Here is a 21,978-nt window from a genome sequence, read left to right on the forward strand (position 1 = left end):
TACACTCGCCCTACACACGTTGTAAACGGATTAATAACAAAGGGCTGAACACCATTATCCTGTACTTCTATCATTTTTTTCCCCGCTAGCGCGGTTCCCTCCCCTCGGGCGCGGGGAGCCCGGACCCGCGGGCGGTCTCTGCTGCGGGGAGCCCCGCGCCGGGCCCCGCCGCCCCCCGCCCCGCCATCTTGCGCCCCTGCTGCGCCCTCCCGCCGCCGCGGAGGCCAGAGGCGGCCCCGGCTGCCCCGGCCGCGCCCGCCCGCGGAGGGGAGGCGGCCGCGGGTCTCCGCCGCCCGGAGGTGTGTCCCGCCCTAGGCGCGGCTCTCCCGCAGGTACTAATCGCCGTCCTGCCCCGGCTCCCTGCTGCAGTTGCCGCCCCGCTCCGCCGCCCGGAGCCAGCGGCCCCCGAGGCCGGGATGTTCGGGGGGCAGCAGCAGCTGCAGCCCCTCACGCTGCCCCCGCACCTCCAGCAGCAGCAGCAGCAGCACCACTACTACCGCCGCCAGCAGCACTACAGCACGCTCCCCGCCGCCCGCCGGCCGCTCTCCTGCCCCGAGCCGCTGCCCCGGCCGCTGCCCTGCCGCGACTCGCCGCCCTGCCCGGAGCCGCTGCCCCGGCCCCTGCCCTGCCGGGACCCGCCGCCCTGCCCCGAGCCGCCGCCGCGGCCCCCGCCGTGCCGGGACCCGCCGCCCTGCCCCGAGCCGCGGCCGCTGCCGTGCTTCGAGCCCGCGCCCCAGCAGCAGGAGAGCGGCGTGGCCTATGACCGGGTGCGGACCTACGGCCCGGGCTGCCGGCGGGTCAGCACGTCCTGCTCCTCCAGGGCGGCCTCGCCGCTGGAGTGCTCGCACGGTTACCAGCAAATCCTCTCCGGCTGCGACCCGCTGCAACAGGTACGGCGGGGACCGCCGGGGCTCCTGCCCGCCCGCCCGGGGCGCTGCTCCCCGCGCCTGGCCTGGGCTGCCCGCCCGCCCCCCGGCTCCGCTTCCCCCTTCCCGCCCGGGCTGAGGCGGCGTCGAAGCCAAAGGCCGCCGCGGGGGGCGGAGGCGGCGGCGGGGAGGCTGCGGGGCTCCTGCCCCGCGCAGAGGCGGGTCGGGACGGGCCAGGCCTCCCGCCGCCGCGCGGGCCCGGCCGAGCCCCTCGGTAGCCGCCCCGCGCCCGCGGATTTTCCTTTCAGAAAGTGCTTTTGCCTCAGGTGGAGCCGAGAGACAACGTCCCGCGGCCCCGACGGCCTTTAAAACCGCTCCGTCCTTCCACAGAAAGGGTTTTTCTTGGAAAAAACCCCACAGATCTTCGTCCCGCCGCGGGGGCTGGGGCGGGGAGGGCCGCCCTGAGGGCCCCTCGGCCCGGCCCGGCCGCTCCCCGCGGAACAGGTCGCCCTCAGGCCTCGCTGGGGCTTCTCCTCCGGCCCCGCACCCGTCGCGGTTCAACGGACTGAAAATCGGGTCAAAGAAACAGATTTATTTAATCTGTTAGCGGTGGGCTGTGAGGGGGCCGCGGAGGGCGGGAAGGGGCGCCCCTGGGCACCGGCGGCTCACCGCATCGCGCCCGGCCCCGCCTCAGCGGCCCCCCTGAACATACAGCTCTTACAATTAAAATTTCCCTTGACATTTCTCCTTTCATCCGAGTTCGAACGGATCGGTCAATCCCACATTTGATTCCCGTTTGGCAAGCCAATTCGCCTTTTTTTCTTTGCGTTGTTTGGTCGGTTTTTTTGTTTGTTTGTTTTAACTTGATCTTCTAAATACCTTATTCTGTTGCCATATTTTTGCCCGTTTTGTCGATGGAACAGTAAAACAGTGCACAGCTCCTGCAGGCTGGGCGCTGTGGTTCCCACCCATGGGATGTCCGCATAAACACTTGTGCTTTCTTGGTGCTGCTCCTGTAAATATAACATAAAGGGGGGGGTGCGTCACCCTTCTGTTGGAATCTGAGGCTAGTAACGTACGCGAGTCAGCGGGTAGGGAAGTGACGGAGTTCATTTAGCGTTGCTTTAAAAGCCTTCACAATGTAGTGTAGCTGGTTCGTTGCTGTGTGCATGTTCAGGGAATGGCTTGAAGGTATTGATGGAATTAAATATAAATATACACCGTTGATATCTTAAGTAAACCTTAAAACCAAACCTAGAAACCAGAACAGCTTTGATTATAAATACGGAAGAGCAGGTCAGAATTTCTTCTTCACCAGTTGTGTGTCTTCTACATTAAACTGTCAGGATACAAGTGGGACTGGTGTGCTGTATCAGTATGGCAACCTGTATTTGCTTCAGGTTCACACTTAATCTTCAGTGGTATAAAAATATTTAACTATGAAAAAGAGTAGGGATTAAGACCAATACAAAGTCTGACTTCCTTTCAGAGCTGTATTTGCATAGTCCCAGGGCTGCTTGCCTCTGCAGGATGGCTTTTGTAAATTCTGTAGAGTGGCTTTGCTAACAACTTTATGTGACTTGGATAGGATGACACATTCTGCCGTACCAAAGTGGTTAATCCCTCTTTTGCAAGGGCAGGAGTGTAAACACTGGTCTCTCACCTCCCAGATAAGTGATCTGCTCAACTAGGCTAGATGATAGTCTGAATAGCGTTCAATTAATTAAATATTCATTAGAATAAATACTGCAGTCCCAGGCTTCCTCTGCTCAGATAAGTATGTGAACAGTTTGATCATAGACTCAAATGCTGTCTCTGTTCTACGAAGTATGTTTAATTGTCAACATCTGTTTTAGTCACTGAATCCATTAAGTCTTGCTGATGAAAAGTAATTTCTTGCTGAAGTGTTTTGCTGGATTAGACTTTAAAGACAAAAGAGGGTGTAGTTCAGATCAGGCTATGTGTGGGTTGCAGTTTTAATGGTGGAGAGGGAAGGTGTTTGATAAAGATTATTAGCAAGTTATTAAAGAAGAAAACAGTAACAAATGGGGAAGGTGGCTGGGAGTAGACAGAAGTTGTGTACTTGGTGCTGAACGGGAGTTGTCAGAAGTGCTGGGAAGAGTGTAGGAAGTTTTCAAAGAGTTGATTCAGTTGCCCTTTGAGCAGATCATATGTAGCTGTGTAAACTGAATAATGATGTGATACCTGACTCGCATAGATCTTTTAACTTACCACTACAATTTTCAGTTAATGGCAGCCTAGAGCTGTAGTTTAAACTGTTGATAAGTCAGAGGACTATCTCTGAGCAATATTTAATTTACTTCTGCAGAGCTTTTGTAGATTTATGATAACAGATGTCTACATCACCGTTGATACGCAGTCTTATTATTTAGTCACATGGTTAGTGTATTTATGTATGTTTTTAATGAGTTGGAGGGAAAATTTGAAACTGGTGTGTGCATATAGCACACATGACTATTTTTTGTGCTTCGGGATTCACTTTACATTTTTGGTTTAACTTTGTTTTATCCTTGATGCCATGGCAAGCTTCGTGTGGAGTAATTCATGGCAAATTTTGCTCTCGTCTGCTTGATCTAAATGAAGAATGTTGTTTTGAATAAATTTTCTTCCAGTATGGCTTACACGCATGAACCCTCTGGCCGTGGCCATGAAAAAAATATATATGAAATGGCACACACAAGATGTCTGCTGTCAGTGCAGAGGGCAGAATCCTGGAAGCCTTTGTAGGAGCTTTCTATCCATGTGAGAAATTCTGTAAGATCTTTTCATGCCTGGGCTCAGTTCTGTGGTGTGCTCAGGGCTCTCACCTACCTTGTGAAAATGGTGTAATATTAACCAGCTTGTAAGATTTGTCTGTATTGTTTGAAACAGCCCTCAAACGTAGCTTGCCATTTCCGTATTTCAGCTGCCAAATGTAACACATAAATTCTGATTAGATGACTGGATTGCTTGTAATTAACAAGACAATACTTTATGGAGAAAGGGTTTTGACACAGGTTAAATTCTCACCTTAATCGCTGGTTTGGCTGAAGCTAGGAGGAATGTGTTGAAATAAAAGTTAGTGTACTGATTGTTTTTAGCATAAAATTTGCACAGGATCACTGGATAAATGTATCAGATGCTGATTTTAAAATTTTAAAATCTTACTGAAAAATCTAAAAGAGTAGCATCAGTCATTATGAAAGTGTTAGCATGTACCTTTTGAAACTGTCCTTAGAAATGTAGACCCGGAATGACGGGTCAGGCTGTTATAAATCCCAAACCCACAACAGCGCTGGGCTCTCCCCTTTAGAATCCCACCCTCCTCTTCCTTCTCTCAGTTACAAAACATTGCATCTCCAAAGCATGGTAGGAAATTGGAGAGTAGCCTGAGCTGTGCCCCTTGGGAATGACGGAAAAATGGAAATAGCCTGAGGCCGGTGGCAGCGTACCTCCTGCGGCACTCGCGCTGCCGAGGCCTCGGAGATGGCATCTCCTGGTGCGGGGAGTCCGGGCTGGCACAGAGTCACGGACTTTCTGGCTTCTCCATTCCCAGCCTGTTGCAAGTCCAGCCTGCTCGACGAGTACGGGAAGAAGGGCAGGCAAATCCCTGTTTGTAGAGGAGAGAGGGAAACGCATCTGCATCAAAGGTCTCTGGAAATGAAAGAGTTTGAGTATCCTAAAAATAAGCTTAATTTTATCCAAGCAAAACATTCTTAGGTTCTGTATAGTATTCCACATAGTATTAGGCTGTCCTTTTGAATCTTGTAAAAAGATATTTCAACTTAAAATGCTCTAGTCTTCTCAGTTCTGAATGTATTCCTCTGAGAACACGTAGGTAGCTAGATAAAATAATTTTACGCGTTATCCTCTCTCAGCTAGGCAGCGCGAGTTATGTATTTCAGAGCCCTGTGGCAACGATTTAGTTCAGGCAGGTTTGTCCCAACTTTTCAGTAAATTGAAAAGGTGTCTTCTAATTTCATGCACAATGCTCAGCTTGTTTTCGGGTGCCGTACAATGGTAGTCAGCTCTGACTCAGAGCAGTTCTGCTCGGCCGTGGATTGTCGTAGCACCGGAGGGCTCCGGGACGGGCAGAGCCAGCGGTGCGAGGAGGTGCTGGGACACAGGGGTATGCCACCTCTCAAACGGGTGTGAAGGACGTTCCTGTGGACATTCGTTTTTGAAGTATTTTACTTTTTAGTTCAAATTCTGTAGGTGTCAGCGTGATGCAGGAATTGGGCTGTGTGTTCTAGATGTTCATATTGTCTCTTTTTGGTGTTACGCCCCAATACAGAGTTCTGTTGGGACTGGTGACTTCCCTTCCTTGACGGACCTACCTCAAGTACACATCTGGGAGGAGGAGTAATCAGCTTTCTAAGATTTCTGCAGCAGTTATAATTTTGAGATTTCTTAATTACGATGATAACCGCTAAAACAATTTCTTTATTACTTTGGTTTCTCTTTTCTGGTACTGTTATGATTCACTCTTGGGAGATCTGGAAAACCGCTTCAGGCTTCCTAAACTTATGCAACAGTTTGCAGCTGGAAATCTGACCTACTTGAGAGCTGCTCTTACCCAGTTAAGAATGTCTCTGAGACTGAACTGCGGCAATATAAACTTCCCAAGCACTGCCCGCAGGTTAAGGGAAGAAAAGATTTGTTAAGAAAATCGGAAGTTTGTACTGTGAGGAAGAATAAATAGTATGTTGTAAACTATCCAATCGCCCAATCCTTTGTTTCAGTGGGAATTTTGCTTACTTGGATAAAGAACTAGATGTGGAGATTTCAGGCAACGTGAACAATTTGTTATAACTGGTGGTGCTCCACAAAATGGAAGCCAGTGTCTGCGATTGCTTGTGGACAGTGCTGAGGAAAGAAAGTGAAAAAAATCTATTTTAAAACCAATAAAACTGCTGCCATTTACAGATTTCTGTAATTTAAAAAGGCATTTTTAATTCAAGTCTGTCTCCTGTGGCATCAGGTGTCAATTACAGAGTTTTGTGACTGCTTTTTGAAATAGTTGCCACTGCTTGGTGCATTGGATAGTGACCTGATGTGGATTGTTGGCAGTTTGTCTGCCCTTTCCTTTCGGTGTTTAAGCAAAATCCAAATTTTCTTCCCTTGGTGAAACAAGAAGTGTTCCAGAGGTGTATCTATTTACCCCATCTGACCTTGATATGTAACATGAAAGACCATAAGTAAAAGACTGTCTGTGGAACAGGGACATGTGATCCTTGAAGACTGAGCCCAGTATGTCCACTTTGAGGTGTATCCTGTTCTGTTGGCACTTACAGAAAACAAGGACAATTCCCTCAGACCTGCAAGAAGTGGCGGAGAAAAAGCAAACTCTTAAAACTGAGAGTTACAGGTCTCGTACTGCCACGCTGTATCTGGGTTGTTCCCTCTGGGGTGGAAAGGCCCCAGCTTTAAAACATCCCTAGGTGATTGTGGCCAGTCAATCTCCGTATGTTTATAGCTGATGACTATTCAGGTTACTTTGGGCATCCATGTAAGCCTGAGCTCTGAGCATAAAAGGTTTTAAAAGTTTAAAGGACAGTAATCACTGAATCTTTGCTTATTTTGTTCTTGCAGGGCACTGTTCGAAGGATCATTATCGAGAATCCTGATCAGGTAGGAAAAATGTTCAGTGCTTGTGTAACTCTTCTGCCCTTAATGACCCAGATCTGGTGAAGTGCTCGGGTACCTCCAGCGGGGGATGCTCAGTGTTTTGAAATCTCGTGGCCGTACCTCTGATGGTGAGAGATGAAATGGCCGGGGATTGAAAATACTCCAGAACCGCCAGTCGGGCTTCCCACCTCTCAGCAATTAAGTCTCTGGCAATGTGCTTCAGGAGTATTGCTGGTGGAGATTAATTTCTAACGCTCTCTTACTATGTTTATTTCAAATATTGTCTAGAGGGAAGCACAGTCGCTTTGTTTCCAAATGGACATACACTCAAATGTACATATCTTAAAGAACTATCTCGAAGTATAGGTGTCTTCAAATTACAAAAAATCCCTTGCCATTTTTTAGTCAAAATTACAGTATTTCTGAATTTACTGTTTGACAACATTTATGAGAGTTTTTGTTAAAATGTTTTACAGGAGCCTTTATCCCCATTTCTTAGAGGGGGGAATTTCTGTCCTGGAAATAATGTCATCTATGAAAAGACAATAAGGAAATACGAGCTATTAAATCCCCACCAAGTAAGTTGGTTGTTTATATTAAAAGAAAATTGAGGGGGTAGCAGAAATTTAATGTTTCTGAGATGAGGGGGGGGACGACAGAACTGAACTACTCCCAACCTGAGAATTGCCTGTTGAGGTACAGGACATTCTCAGAGTAAATGAAATAATTTCTATCTGTGAGGAGAGGAGAAGTTGGAACACTTGACATATTTTTACTAAGAATTTATTATTTCAGACTAACAATAGAAACTGCTGGTTTAGCTCTAGACCTTTTCAGTCTTTATCTGAATATTGACTGAGAATTAGTTTCTTGCAGTAACTCCACAACAGAACAACCAATAAAAATCTTAACAAAAAGTGAATTGAAAAGACAATTTTTTTCTTACTCATTCTTGAAAAAATGTATTTGGCAAAGCTGTCTGAAATTTCATCTTAGAATTGGTGTATTGTCAATAGCAAAAATGTTACTTTTTTATTGCTCTGAAACACTTATTTTCAACAGGGAAAAATTTGAAATGAAGGGTATTTCAGAATGACTTATCTGGTTTTTGTTTTGCTTTTTAAAACTGAAGTTTTCATGCCATTCTGGATTTTAGATAGATAAATTAGGTGTGATATCCATTCTCTGAAGTGGAAAGAGGAAACAAGAAAGAGGTAATTATGAATAATAGCTTCTTTCTTTCCACAGATGGTGTTCAAAGAAAATAATAAAGTGTGGAGTCTAGTCCTGAAAACTGTATTTCTACTTCTGTTTTGTTTGTTGGTTTTGTTTTGTTTTTTCACCCAGGGTGTAGCTAGTTTTAAGTCAAATCAGCAGTGTAGTTTTGATGAAAACTTCCCAGTCTCCTACCACACATCACTCTGGTTTACACTGCACTGTGGTCTTGGACCATGCAAGCCAGATTTCTTTCGGGTGAAATGAAAGTGCGTTGCAAGTGTGCACCCAGTGTGCTCCGACTGCTGCCGGGCGCAGAGCCCCTTCCAACCCCGGGTGAAGCCCCCTCGGACCTGGAGGGGGTCGGTGTTGGGGCCCCGCTCTGCTCCCCCGCAGCCACTGTGTGATGCGGATGCAGCGTAGGCTGCGTGTTCTGATTTTTGGGGCAGAATTAGGGGTTGGTCCAACCTGTTAAATGTAACTGTGGTGTGAGTTTTAAGTCAAAATCATCCGAAGGATTTGCATTTATATGCTTGGACATAGAATACAAAATATCTGTGTTTTGAAATGTGTGAAAACCATGATCGAGACCAACAGTTAAGTTTGCTGAAATCAGTAATTTTCAGTGTTTTGGCTGGAACACAAACTAGTTTCTAGTTTATTGTTCTGGTAGGTGGTTTTATAAACCTCACTTTTCTAAGAGGCATGTGTCCCTCCTGTATCGTACACTGAATCTGGAACTGCTGAAAGCATTTATAGAGGCAAATGTCTCAAGCCCTTTCCTATACTAATTCTTTTTCTGAAATAACAAAAACTCAGTAGTTCAACTGGAGCTCTTTTTTAAGCTCTAAAACGCTTAATGAAACAGGATATGCATGTGTTTTAAATGAAATAACAGAGGTCCCCATTGCCCGAGTACGTTAAGAGTAACAACATCACGGAACCTACAACTTGGGAAAAGTAGGTGCTTTTTGTGCTTTTCATTTGGAGCTACTAAAATGTGAGGAGTTGATGACTGAGAACCTTGAAGTATGAAAGTGTGAGGCAAACTCATGTTCAGTTATAAAAAAAAAAGCAATTTTATTAGGATTATTAAAATATCTGAAACCGTCATCAGTCTTTCCACGCAAAATCACATTTTGTTCATTTCTATATTCGTATTAAGCTTCCATCTCGTTGTGTCCAGCAGCTTAAAAAACTCTGTTCTTGTTTCTAGGAGAAGCAGTATCAGTTTTCCCAGCAGTGTCAGGTTCCCCAGCAGGCCGATCAGTGCCATGTGGTCCAGCACTCCGAGCAGCCCCAAGTCACTCACCAGTGCCAACAGACCCAGACCAGTAGCCCTTGTGAAATAATTCCAGTCTCCGTGAGCGATGACTGCAGAGGAAATACAGTGAGGAGGGTAACAGTTCAAACCTGTGAACCGGTAAGAATCATACAATTCAGTCTGGTTTTGTTTTGTATGCAGAGCACAAAACTGTACATATAGATAAAATTGCTAATCACCAGTCTCAAAAGCCTTTGTTCAAACTCACAGCAGGGTGATTAAGCACCATACACTTGTAAGTAAACAGCAGAGTCTGTGTGTCTGTGGCAGGGAACTTCACAGGCTGTGACTGCAGACATTGTCTGGAACTGTTTCTCACAGGCTGTTAAGACAAAAACCCAAACCAACCTGCTTCAGGTGTTGTATCCTATTTCTTGTTGGTATAGACCTGCGCTTAGGTGTACTGACTGATCATCCTCCTGTTGCCCTTTAGACGTGTTAGGTCTGGCTGGTTTGTTTGGGTTTTTTTCTTTATCTGCGAGTGTTACTAGTGATTGAGTCAGGTTTCATCTGTCAGTCTTTGTACAATTGAGTAATGTCAGGTTTATGCCTCCAGTTTTGGAGAAAAGATACATTCCTTTATAAACCCAACATACATCAATTCAGGATTGCTTCCTACCTAAACCGATCAATAAGGACTTCCAATATATTTCAGTTTGATGTAGAAGTATTTGACAGAGATTCACTGGAAGCACAAAACCAGCTTCCTTCGCCCTTCATTTTACAGCAGGCTGCTGCAGGAGGTTTGTCGTGCGTGGATACTACGATCTGAGCTGAGGGAGGGCGTGTGGCCGCCCGTCCTGTGCCTCTGTTCCGTGTGTAGGTGGCAAGACAAACATATGTGCTGACCTCAGGGTCAGACCTACACGGAACCTTCCGCAGCCAGATACTCCATGAACACACGTGGGTTTGTGTTGTTCACATACGTAAACATTTGAACTGTGGCAACTCAAATACCATTTCTGCAGCGGGGAGTCTTGCACCCAGCTGGTTTTATCTGGGTGCTGCCCACAGGTGTTTTATCCACTACCCCTACAGAACCGCATCTGTTAATGAGATTTCCTAATTCTCAACGGTTGCCATATTAGTGCAATGATGATACTGCTGTAGAACCTACAACTTCATGTATTTCTTCTTGTTATGAAGGAAGCAATTTACTTATGTATAGTTTACTGGCAACCAGAAGACATGGAAGACTCAATATCAAGGAAAAGAACAGCATAAACAAATTGCAAATTAGTGAGAGCAAACAAAACCACATCCATCCTACTTGTAGCATTTTTGTGTTCAGCTTTCACCCTGAAGAAGGGATCTCAATTATGACCTTCTTGCATACCTTCTGCCAGGTGAATTGCTCTCTGGAAAACAGTGACCAGCTGGACTGCCGCTACTTCGGTGAGCTCCTTGCTGAGCTGAACCGCAAGACCAACGACTTGTACAGCTGTTTACTCCAGCATGTGGAAAAGATAGGAGGAAGGTACTGACATTACATCTGGTCTGTCATTTCTGCACCCCAGACATCCTGGTGTGCAGCTGAGAGGACAGTATTGTTCGCAAGTTGGTTTTGGTTTTTCTTCCCTGACAACTAGAATTGACTGGGTATTTTACACATTCATCTAATTTCCTGAGTAGCTGAAGACATAAAAATGCTGTAAGCCAAGTAGATTTATTGAACTTGATGCTTTTTCAAATTAGACTAATACGCAATTAAGAATTACGTATCCCACGCCTGTTTGCACACAGAGCAAACAAGTATACTTACAGCGTGCTCTGACGTATATTTAATGATACAATTCTATTATTACATCTATTATTACATCCTGAAGAAACAACCCAAATGTCCAAACACACTGCCCTTTCCTTTGTTCTGTCATGGTGTTAGGTCACAGATCAGCCGGTGGCCACCGTAAGGCGTAACGCCCAGTTCCTCCCTGCAAAGGGACGTTAAGCAGGGACATGGCAGAGCCCTGCAGACGCCTCCGGAAGGAGTGCAGAGTCACAGCAGCCACTAATCTGAGTCCTCACGATGTTCTTACCCTTCCCTCACCCTCACCACTGCTTCATTCTTTCCCCCCTCGCTCCCAGTCTCGAGTGGTGCCTGCCGAGCCCACTGAAATAAGGAAAGTGGTCCCGTAGAGGGGAAAAGTGGAATTTGAGCGTCACAGAAAGAAAACCTGGCACTGCAAAGTAAACACCTCGGGCATGTCAGTATACTGCGGCATAGTAGAACCATGGGTAAACCATTATTTATCTGGGTAAACCATTACCCAGCCAATTAAGAATGTAATTAACTGAACATAACTGGGATAACTGCCCGAAGGAGTGGAGATGGTTGGCTGTGTCAGCCGTCCTGCTGTTTGCGTTCCCCTCTCCTCAGGTAGTTCTGTGTGCAGTCAACAGCCCGTGTTGCCCACCACCTTGGAAGGGAGGGGACAGCTCTTCATCTGATAAAGAACCTTCTTGCTCTGTATTTTAAAGATAATCTTTTAGTAGTTGTGGATGCGGGCATGAACTTTTAAAAGTTCTCAAGAAGCTGCCTGTTAATTGGTCCCTTGGGTTTTTTCTGTTTTACAGGAACCACGACATTGAGTTTACGTGTCAGGTAAGCATCAGGCCTGCTCTCGTCAAGCCACTCCCTGACATGCAGTGTTAATAACGATGGTGTGGGTCTCCAGGCAAATTAAGCCAAGCCAGTTTAAACGAAGGACACGGGTCTTTGCTGGTTAATGATTCCTGCTTGTTAATAGCATTCAGAGCCCCAAACCTACTGCTAGGCATGTATATGTAAATGTGATAATACTGAAAGGGAACTTTAATAATTTGCATTATTCCAGTACGAGAGTCAAATTTTGCGTCTTTCCTGTTGTGCCAATAATGGTTTCGTTGTCAAACAAACTTACACAGCTGCGTATATTTTGCAAAGGATCCTTCACGCGTGGCAGTACAGGTGCTGTTGCGCAGCGTGTGCTGCCGGGCGCTGCAGCGCCGCCTCCTGCCTCTCGCAGAGCGGGCATGAGCTGGCGGACAGACCGCCCGCGCCTACAGCAAGCTCACGGTGTGCTTCGGGCCCTGACAGCGCCAGCACCACCTTGGTTCCCTTTCACGGCAGAAATGCTGCTCTGGGATTAAACTGCACAAAGCAATGCCACTTCATCAGTGGTGGCATCTCCTGTGGCACAGGGTCAGCTTTAGTTTCTTGACAGTCTGTTCTGTGTTTGGAAATGGGAGATTTGCTCCTATCGTAACCTGCTGGGAGTTCTGTTTTGGTGTCAGCGGTTATTTTCTTGAGAGAGGATTGTTTTGAATACTGCTTTTAAAATAAATGTTAAAATAAGTGATTTGAATATATGCTTCCTGTATCACTTCATCTCAGTTTTTATATGCCACACATATATAAGACTTTGGAAATTTTCTGGATTCACTTTGATCTATTTTCATTCTTATTTGCCTTGTACTAAGCATGTTTTTCATAGTAGACCCATGTAATTAATGAAGAAACCACATTATGACTTACCAGGCAGAATTCTTGATCAAGATGTCTCCCCTTTCCTCCCTTCTTTGCGTAGACTGAAGAGATTGAAGATCTAATTCCCAAAGGACTGTCTGAGGCAACAAAGCAGCAGATTCGTTATCTCCTCCAGGTACGTGAGTGGGGTGGAGGGGGGGTGTGGAAGCCTATAGTAACTTGAAACAGTGGAAGTTGCCTTACGCATGCCAGGGGTTTTGTACATCACATACTTCACGCTATATTCTGCTTATTCCATTTTTTTGTGTAGAGGGTGTGGGATTGTACAAGCGGCTTCAAGTGACATGTGGCAGTTGGTTCCACAGACTGCTTGTGTATTTTAAACTGAGCTTTACTGGTGCTTTCTTGCAATTTCACTGGCAACTATCTTGGCTTTTGACCAGTTACAGAGAACACAGATCTTTCATCTTTTTGCGTTGTATAGCCGTGCTTTACTTCAGAAGCTAAAAGCAAAGGGCAGGTGCTGTACTGGATGCTGAACTGGGTAGCAATCGCCAGCTTGTTACTTGGGTCTCACTTTCTACAAACGTTCAGTTAAAAACCTCTAAGGTAGCACTGGGTTCTGAGGCGTGTCTGTGACATTTGGTAACAACACGTAACCACTTGGGGGTCGGTTCCCTTTAGAAAGGCTTTTGTGTCTGTTGTGCTCTTGCTCTTCAGCTCCGCAGCCGTGGAGGGTTTGGCTCTAGGGCAGGCAGACGCGGGGCTTTGTTCTGAGGCTCCAGCCCTGCACCACTGCAGCGTGTTTTTTAGAAAAGCCTTTGGCCCCTTTATGGAGTGCTCTGAGAGCTGCTGGGCATCAGCCCCCGCCTGTGCTAGAGCATTAAACCAGCACTGCACTGTGAATCCCGGGGTCAGCCCCAGGGCCCCGCGGCGTGGAGCCGTCAGAGCAGGATCCCACCCCCCGGGGTGGGGGTCACCTCATCCCCCTGGGCCCTGCAGCTCCCAGTCACCTCCGGGTAGAAAAATCCCTTTGAACGAGGCGGTGTCTGACTGCACAGCTGATCCTGCTTTAGGCAGGAGGGCCGGACAAGGTGACCCCCCAAGCCCCTCCCAACTTCAGTTATTCTGCGATTCTTCTACAATGCCAGTGGACACTGACACCAAAACGCTTCATAACCTCGTGCCAGAACACCAGCCCGGGAACCCAGCTCAGCTCCCCTGTGTGAAAGAGCCAAAACACGTCTTTCCTGCTTTCTCTAAGTCCACCTGGTTTCACATTCTTACACCTGTGCTTCAAGAAAATGCAGCCAAAACGTCCCGTGGGGAACCAGATTTTGTCAGCACCCCCCAGGGAGCTCTGGGGCCTCGGACAGAGCTAGGCAGGTTTGTTTTTACAGCCCAGCAGGATTCTGAGCAAGCTGGCCGCTGCTCACATAAACCCTCTGCTGGGTGTGCCCCGAGGCTGGAGTCCATGCAGAGCTGCGCTCAGTACAGGATGCCTCTGGAATCAGCAACCCCTAGCACTGAGCAGTTGCTTAGTGGGGGTTTACTTGTATTTTTCTGGTCTAAATTTAACCATTTTGACTTAATTCCTCCATCTAATCTACTCTTACAGCATATTTCACAATAAACCCAACAAAACCATTAAGTCAAAACTGAAATTCCCCTTTAATTGAAAAAACAATCAACAGTTTGTGAGTTAGTTACATTAGAAATGTTGTTTTTGAAGCCTCGATCACGTAACAGCACCAGTGGGAATAAAAAACTAGGACGGGCTCATCACCACATTGCTGGAGATCTTGCTAGCTTTCTTCAACTCAAAGTCAAGGGAAGGTATCGGAGGAAGAGCAGCAGACAGGAGGATTTCACTGCTGTCCAGATAGTGATAAATACATCTTTTGTACAGAATATTCAGCTCTTCCAGATTAATCAAAACTTGAGGAATTCCTTTGTGTGTTCTTTCAAAATCTGTTTTTCTTCTTCCAAATCTTTTAGAAATGTATCGTGAAATGCAGCAGTTAGTGTTTCAGGGTGAATCAATACACTTCTGTTAACAGGCAGAGAACAGTATTTAGGCTATTGTGTGCTGCTGCCTCTCTCCTTTTCATCCAGTGGACTCCTTTAATCTTGGGATCTTTTTCTTTTTCAAGGGAGGAGTTGGTTGTATGTCTTTTTCTAATTTAAATTTTTAAAAATTTTAATTAAATTCTCTTGCCCTTGGGCTGAAAGCGTGCTTTGCCAGATCTCAAAGATGATGTCTCATTCCTCTGTGGCTTCTCAGGTAGGGTAGTAATTTTTTTAAATTGGTCTAAGTGACAAAGCTCTGAACACTCAAAAAACGGTTGTGCAGTATTAACACATTGTTTTTCCCTTTATTGGTGTACAAATTCAGGTTGTTCTTTATTCTCTTGTTCTTTCCATTTTAAAAATGTTATCTGTGTTACAAGGCAGTAATTCCAAAACCTGCCATTTGTAGAACAAAGTGCATGAAAATACATTTCTTTGTAGAAACTGTGGGTGCTTCCAAGAATGCCGTGCAGTACTTCCAAGAGCAGAAGTTATTTTCAGCTGTATAGCAGTTTTCTACCTCTTGTCAAGCATGTTGTAAACCGAGTTTACTCAGTCATCAGAAGTGCACCTTTTCATTTTTTCCCCTCCTAGATGAGAGTGACATCGGATAAATCTTTGAGACTTGTGCTTTCCACTTTCAAAAATTTACGTGAGGAGCTTTGCCACCTGCAGGACGACTTGGGGGTAAGCTGCCTTTTTCAGTTCCCACAGCCTCAGCCGTTGGGTTTTGCTGCTCAGTAGAAAGTCCGTTATGCTGAAATCCAAGTTGTGAAGCCCAGGCTGTAGGTGCTTTCCGTGGAAATGCCTGGTTCGTTAACGGACTTGCACGATTCGCAGTAGATGAGGTGAGATTCATTTCTCGCAGTGGTTCAGTTTGAAGCCTAAAAACCCAAATACTTCTGGAGGAAGAAGCGACCCTGCTGAGGGAAAGGTGCAGCGCAGCGGTAGGCGTGCGGGTGCTTGGAGCTGTGGCTTCACCCCAAGGGCTGTTCCCTCCCTTCCACTCGCTCCCCGGGAACCTGCTCTCAGCTGGTGGGTCCCCAGAGACTCACCCACAGCAAAGCCCCAACCCCTCCCAGCCCAGCCCCGGCACTCGGCCCCGCTGCAAAGCTCACCGCGTTCTCCTGTGAAACGCAGAGCACAGGGAGGGGAGGGGGAGCTGGAACTGTCACCATCACCGCAGAGCCAGGGCGTGAAGTGCTCTCTGCGCTGGGGGTTTGGCTGGTTTAACAGCTACAAAGAATTCTTTCTGGGACAGACGGAGAGTGCAGTGTCCGGGGTCCCTGTGCTTACCCCAACACAAAGGCAGCTCCTCCAGCGATGGGCAGCTAAAAACCCCGAGCTTCAAGGAAATGGAGTATTTTCTCAGTTCTAAAACATCACTCACGAATGACTCCGTATGTTGTACTGTGAATATGGGAAAAGTTTGCTGAAATATTGCAGCTATAAACACTTTTGTCTTACAGAAGTTAGAAACCGACAGTGTCTTACTTAAGAAGGATTTGGCTTTTAAAGATTCTCAAGTAAAAGAATATGAAACTATGCTGACTTCTCTGAGAGAGAACAATCGTCAGCAGCAGGTAAACCCAAACCCCTGTTTTCAGTGTAATTACAGTCAGCCAAGGACGAGCCAGTGTGCTGGCCTTGGAGTGTCCTGGTGCTCTCCTCACGCACGCCCCTCCGTTCCTTCCCCCTCTCTGCCCGCAGCAAGGGCTCCGGGACAGCACTGCCAGATGCCGCTCTCTGGAGGAACAGCTGCTCTCCCTGCGGCTCGGCGAGGGCGAGAAGGACTGTCAGCTCAAGGAACTGGAGTACTGCAAGCGGGCCCTGGAGCAGGAGATCCAGAGCCTCAGGCTGCAGGTGACAGGCTCACGCGTTCTCTGTTCAACAGCTGTTCTCCACAGATAGAGATGCATTAATGTATGAAAATGAGGATGAAACCCCTCTTTTTAACATAAAAAATACTTTGTTTTCTGTAGACCTGCTCTACTCCAACACTACAGACCACCACAGATGAGCTCTCCAGCCGTTACGTAGAGATGATCAATAACTTGAGAGAGGATAAAGATCGGGAGATCCGCAGCCTCAGGGTAAGTTGTTACACTTGGTCTGTGTGTATTCCTCACCTTGTACCACTGCATGTAAACAGCTGCTTTTTTAATTAAGGAACAGGAAAGATCTATCGTAGGTACTTTTTAGATATCTTTTGGCTCTGCAGTTACTTTATACATAGACACTAATGATGGCTCAGAAACACTTACGGTAGAACATCAAACTGTGATTTTTTTTAAAAAAATGCAATTCCTTAGATGTAGTAACTGGGGAGTAATCAGATTAGCAGTCTTTCCTAAAGGGATATTCTGTGTGTCCTAATAAAGTAAGAAACTAGCCAAAAGACCCCCAACAGAAAATAAAAATAAATCCCAGTCAAAACTGTATGTAGGAACCGTCACTCATTTAAATCACTGTGGTAATATTTTACCACCCTGGAAGCCAGTTCAGTTTGTTCAGTGTGGTATTAGTTCCACTGACTTATGAAATGGTTACACTGATACTGGGTAGAGTTCAGTCATGTTCACACTTTCTGAATTGACTGTGCAGCTCGACAGTCTTACCTGAAAATGGTTGGGTCTTACTATTCATGATTTTAATGAAAAAAATACATCCAGAGTCCTAGATACCTACTGACAGTCACCTGCAAGAAGCACCGAACTCTGCTCCTCCTAATGTGTCTTTTGCAGTCTCAGTTGTGCCAGTTCCAGCAAGATATATCAAGGAGAGAAGGCAGTAACAGTGACCTGCAAATGAGGTTGCATGAACTGACATCCATGCTGGAGGAGAAAGATGCTTTTATTAAACAACAGCAAGAGGTAAAATAATACAACTTATTTATCTTCTAAGAATTTTGCTATTTAAGCCTCCACTTACTGGGTGGTGGGAACCTACAAGGAGGCCACCTGTACTCTCCTGGTTCAGGAACTGGGGTCAGGATTTTTTTAACTGAATGCTATTCCTCTGCCAGTCTTTTGGAAGGACAGACTTTTTTGGGCTGCTCTTTGAGAGGAATTTCTGCGAATATTTTGTTGTGACTTAAGTGAACTAATACTTCAGAAAACATGATTTCATTTGAATGTTTACTTTTGGTTTTCTCAGGAACTCTTCAGATTGAAGCATGAGAAATTATCAGGGAGTCAGTCCCCTGGTGTAACAGCTGTCATCACTAAGAAGTAACGTAGTTATTCACCTTTCTTAAAAATATATCCTTTTGATTTCCCACTGTACAGCCTCTGTTAACCAAGTTATTCCTGCAAATGTCTTAACCTTGCCTGTTCAGCTTAACTTGAAGGGGAACAAGCTGAGACAGGTTTTGCCATGTGGGGAGGATTCAGTGCTGAGCACTGCACGAGCAAGTGGTGGGGTGGCCAAGCAGGGTCGAGGGATGTTTAAAAGCCTGTATGAGCCTTCCAGTTACTAGTGACAGTCGGGGGATTAATGACTGGGAGGACTTTGGGTGAGATCAGAGTGATCTGGCCAAGGGATTGCAGTTTACAGGTGTGCAACTCTTCTTCCTCCAGGTACCGGAATCAGTACCCTATTCTGGGTCTGCTCTCTGATGACTATAAGGTTCCCTCACCTGTCAATAAATCCCAAACTATCGTAATTGAGAGGACTGGCGAGATATGGAAGCACGTGAGTTCCCCCAGGGGCTGACTGTTCAGTCTCTGCCATTCCCAAGTACTCGGTTTAACTTCAAAGAAAGCATGAGCCAAACCACCAAGAGAAAGCTGTGGTGTTTGTTTAACTGGGCTGCAGAAGCCAAGTGACAGATGAAAGTCCAGGAACTGTCTCTTGCGAGAGGGCACTCATTGTTGGGTGGAGCGTAACTAAAATAACCGGCTGTTGTTTTCTCTGTCATGGAATTACCTGTCACAAAGGAAGTGGCGTTGCTCTAAGAGCAGCCTCTGCAGGGAGTCACTCGGGCAGGAGGGTTTTCTGGGTTGTGCTCACCAGTGAAGGCATGTTTAGGGCGGGCAGCGTTCCTCTGAACCAGGACTAGTAATGACTCCAAACTACACTAAAATATATTAACCACCATGTCCCCGAAACTTACACTGAGGCAGGGCAGTGACTAACCCAGGAAATGCAGAAGAGCAGTGGCTGGTAAGGAGTGATTCAATGTAAAAAGGTATTTACGTTCCAGGGCACGAGGTCAGGCTGCCAAGTCTGCCAGGAGGTAAAGGCTTGGCCAGTTCCCACCCCCGAGTTCTGAACGAGGGCGCCACAGAAACAGGGTTCAGCAAGTGCCTTTGTGGGGAACATGACCAAGAGCAAGGCAATGAGGAGAGCAGGCTGGGTAGACAAAGGGTAAAACATCTGGCAAGTTCTAAAGGCTGTGTTACCTGGAGTAGGTGAAGGAAACAAAAGGTCAGGGTCTCTGGCAAGCAGCTTGATCTTAAACTCATCCAGTTGCACTGCAACCTAGGGAGATGTCAAAGAATTAAACAGTAATAAAGAAATGACACTGCTAAAGCCCAAAAACCCTTCCTCCTAGCTTGTTTGAAAAGTTACTCATAATTTCCATAATAAAAAAAATGGAAAAGATGAGTGTATTGAAGAGATCAGTATCATTAAACGAATGAGAACTGTTTGTATTTTAAGTTTCCCGAGGTCTCTAGCAATCCCTAGTGCAAGTTCCAGCTGAAACAAAATTGATTTGCTGCAAGATAAACTTGATAAGTTTGAGAAGTGCCAATTCCACCTTTACTCCACGAGTACTTTCCAGTCGTACTCTCAGCCAAATCTTTCTATCTGCGTTCATTATGGAACAGTAATGCTGACAGGTATCTGCACACGTGGGGTTTATTCTGAAAGCACGTGGCCTGTATGTGTCCTTCAAGCAGGGATGAGTTATGCTCAGTCCTTTGATACGCAAGTGACAGTACTGAAATGTTCTTTGGAACGTCAGAGCTAGTTGTGTTAGAGAAAACTTTTAGGGTAGAAGCGGTATAATAATCTACCGTTTAGGTACCTGGTAACTTCCTGTTCTCGGTTGTTTTCCGAAGTACAAAACCGCTTTTGTCCTCGGGTCTGTGTCTCCCGGAGGCAGGGAGTGGCGCCAGCTCCGACACCTGCCCCTGGCCAACAGCTGAAGGGGCTGGGACTCCTCAACACCCCCACAGAGAAAAGAAACAGATCATTAAACCAGACATGCTTTATACACCAGGCAGCTTGCTTTGATATACAAAAGTAAGTTTGTGTATTTTCTTCTTACATGTATTTTTTTCTAACAAGCTGCTCGTTTCTTTTAGGAATGAAAGAAATCTCTCAGCCACCAGAGCTGCTCAGAGGAGTTCATGACTAAAACTGCTTTACTTTCTGCTATTTCGCATCCAACAAAAGGTTCAGTCTGCTAGTGGGAAAGGCTGGGGAAAACTGTCCTTCCACTGAGAACATGGAAGCATGACGACAATGGCAAGCACTCTCCCCTCACCATGAACAACTGGGTTACCCCGTCCATCATCTGCCAATAACACTGGTGTACAAACGTTACTTGTACTTTTCCACACACTTACTTTTCGCTCGGAGAGCGGCACACCACGCTCCTGTGCGCTTCAGTTCTTGACATGAGCAACTTCTGATCTTCAGCCAGTCCTGAAGCGACCTGAGAGACAAAAGGAAGATGTCAGAAACCTTTTCCTCTCCGTACTGTCAGCCCTATTCCTCTGTCCTACCTCCTCAGGCCGAGCAGTGAGAGCGATGCCCGTTGAAGCCCCGTACACAGTGATGGCTGTTCCATCTGCTGCTGCCCAGCGAAGGAAACCCCAGAAACAGCCTTCCTGGGGAACTTTCACATACCTCACTGAAAGCACTCACCTTACCCCTGCTAGGTCGGGGAAGCTAAAACACCAAGGAAAATTACTTAACTTACACCAGATACACAACTCCTCAAAATTAGCTGCTGAATTGGCAAACACCAGTTAGTGAGTTCAGTGACATTACTGGGCAAATGCTAATTTTAAAGAACGTTACTGACCTCAGAGTTGATGTATTTTCAGCTTGAACATTTACAAGCTCCCAAACCAACCACAAGTATTTACTTTGCTGTGCTTGAAAATTTCAAGAACTTAGTATATTTTTATATAGAAAAGCTTGGTATGAAAATAGCTCATAAGGCTAAATCTCATTATCAGACCAACCTTTCACTTGTAAATTTTTTGCTCCTTGCAGGACCACAGAAATTCTCTCAGAATTAATTGGTATTAATAATTAAGCATTTGTCTAAGCAACACTGTGCAGAGACTCAGAGGGGAATTTTAAACTATGCCATCAAAAGGTGCTAGCTCTGTATCATGGGGTTCCTGCTTTGCTTTGTTTCTGCAGACATGTATTTCTCTTCACAAATAATACGTATAGACAATGTTTAATGGTGAACAAAGGCTGTAAGCTACGTGTAACTGAAATAAACCTAAGTATAACTTTCTGAATCACGTCTGTCTGTACTGGAAACAGCTCGTGTCTACCTGATGGGCTGCAGGGGGTTGTTTCAGGTGGTGTGATACTGCCTTTCTTTAGACAACTTCCTCTAGATGCATCTTTACAAGTAACGGAGCTGTGTTGGTCCCTTTCCTTGCTCCTGCTGCCAGCCCTGCACGTGGTTGATGCTGTGATGTCGGAGACGAGCTCGTGCTCTTTGTAACAGGGAGAAAGGGACAAGGGTAAAACCTGCTCCCAGCACGTGTGGCCACCCCCAACGGGCCTGCAGGAGTCTGCACCATCAAACAACGACTTCAGCCTAATGCTACAGAAAGAGGTTTTCGTTAGTTAAAAATTAAATAGCCTCGTTTGAATGAGGAGTGCCTTAACCCTCTGAAATCAACCAGAGTCTAAAATAACCCCCTCAGAGAGAAGGTACGTACACAGTTAACATGCTGCTGGCACACAATACTGTCAGTGTGTTCTAGCCCAATAAATAACATCAGTTACACTGTCAGCTAATGACTTTACACCTTTGGTGACCTAAAGAATAACAATAAATGAAAGCGGACGAAGGTGGCACTTGTTGGATGCCATCACACCGTTACCTGTGCGTAACCCGACGGCAGACTTACTGTGCTCCTTGCCACCATCTCAGCTCTCGTCGGAAGCTTCACACAAACCGCTCGGCAGAAGCTACGAAGAGCAGGACCAGGAGTTACCGACGGACACACCGCGCGCTCCGCAGCCGCTGCAGGCACCCACCGACCAGCCCGTGGCACTGAACGGCCTTGCAGGACAGACACAGGCTCTGGCTACAGCCAGAGCTTTTGGGCCAGGGTGGAATTTCACAACAAAGGTCAAGATCAGGCAAATGAACTGTTCTGCATGTACAGCTGGTGTGATGGTAAAGCTGAAAACAGGTGATTGTT

At 46.3% G+C, this 21,978-nt stretch overlaps 1 protein-coding gene across 2 annotated transcripts; it reads left to right on the top strand.

The window, feature by feature from the left end:
* The first annotated feature begins 379 nt into the window (after positions 1 to 379).
* On the top strand, positions 380 to 21,687 carry POF1B (POF1B actin binding protein). 2 transcript variants are annotated; one of them, XM_074915024.1, is made up of 15 exons: positions 380 to 890; positions 6,459 to 6,497; positions 6,971 to 7,072; positions 8,926 to 9,132; positions 10,380 to 10,510; positions 11,608 to 11,635; positions 12,600 to 12,674; positions 15,164 to 15,256; positions 16,039 to 16,152; positions 16,280 to 16,432; positions 16,552 to 16,662; positions 17,314 to 17,442; positions 17,726 to 17,799; positions 18,148 to 18,262; positions 19,882 to 21,687. In XM_074915024.1, exons 1-15 carry the CDS (start codon positions 417 to 419, stop codon positions 19,885 to 19,887), a joined length of 1,851 nt encoding a protein of 616 aa, XP_074771125.1. In that variant the 5' UTR covers positions 380 to 416; the 3' UTR covers positions 19,888 to 21,687. The 2 variants fall into 2 exon arrangements, with proteins under 2 accessions (XP_074771125.1, XP_074771124.1); XM_074915023.1 differs by lacking the exon at positions 19,882 to 21,687 and having other exon boundaries at positions 18,148 to 18,293.
* The last annotated feature ends 291 nt before the right edge of the window (positions 21,688 to 21,978 follow it).

The sequence above is a fragment of the Athene noctua genome, chromosome 11 (genome assembly GCF_965140245.1).
Source record: "Athene noctua chromosome 11, bAthNoc1.hap1.1, whole genome shotgun sequence".
Lineage (NCBI taxonomy): Eukaryota > Metazoa > Chordata > Aves > Strigiformes > Strigidae > Athene > Athene noctua.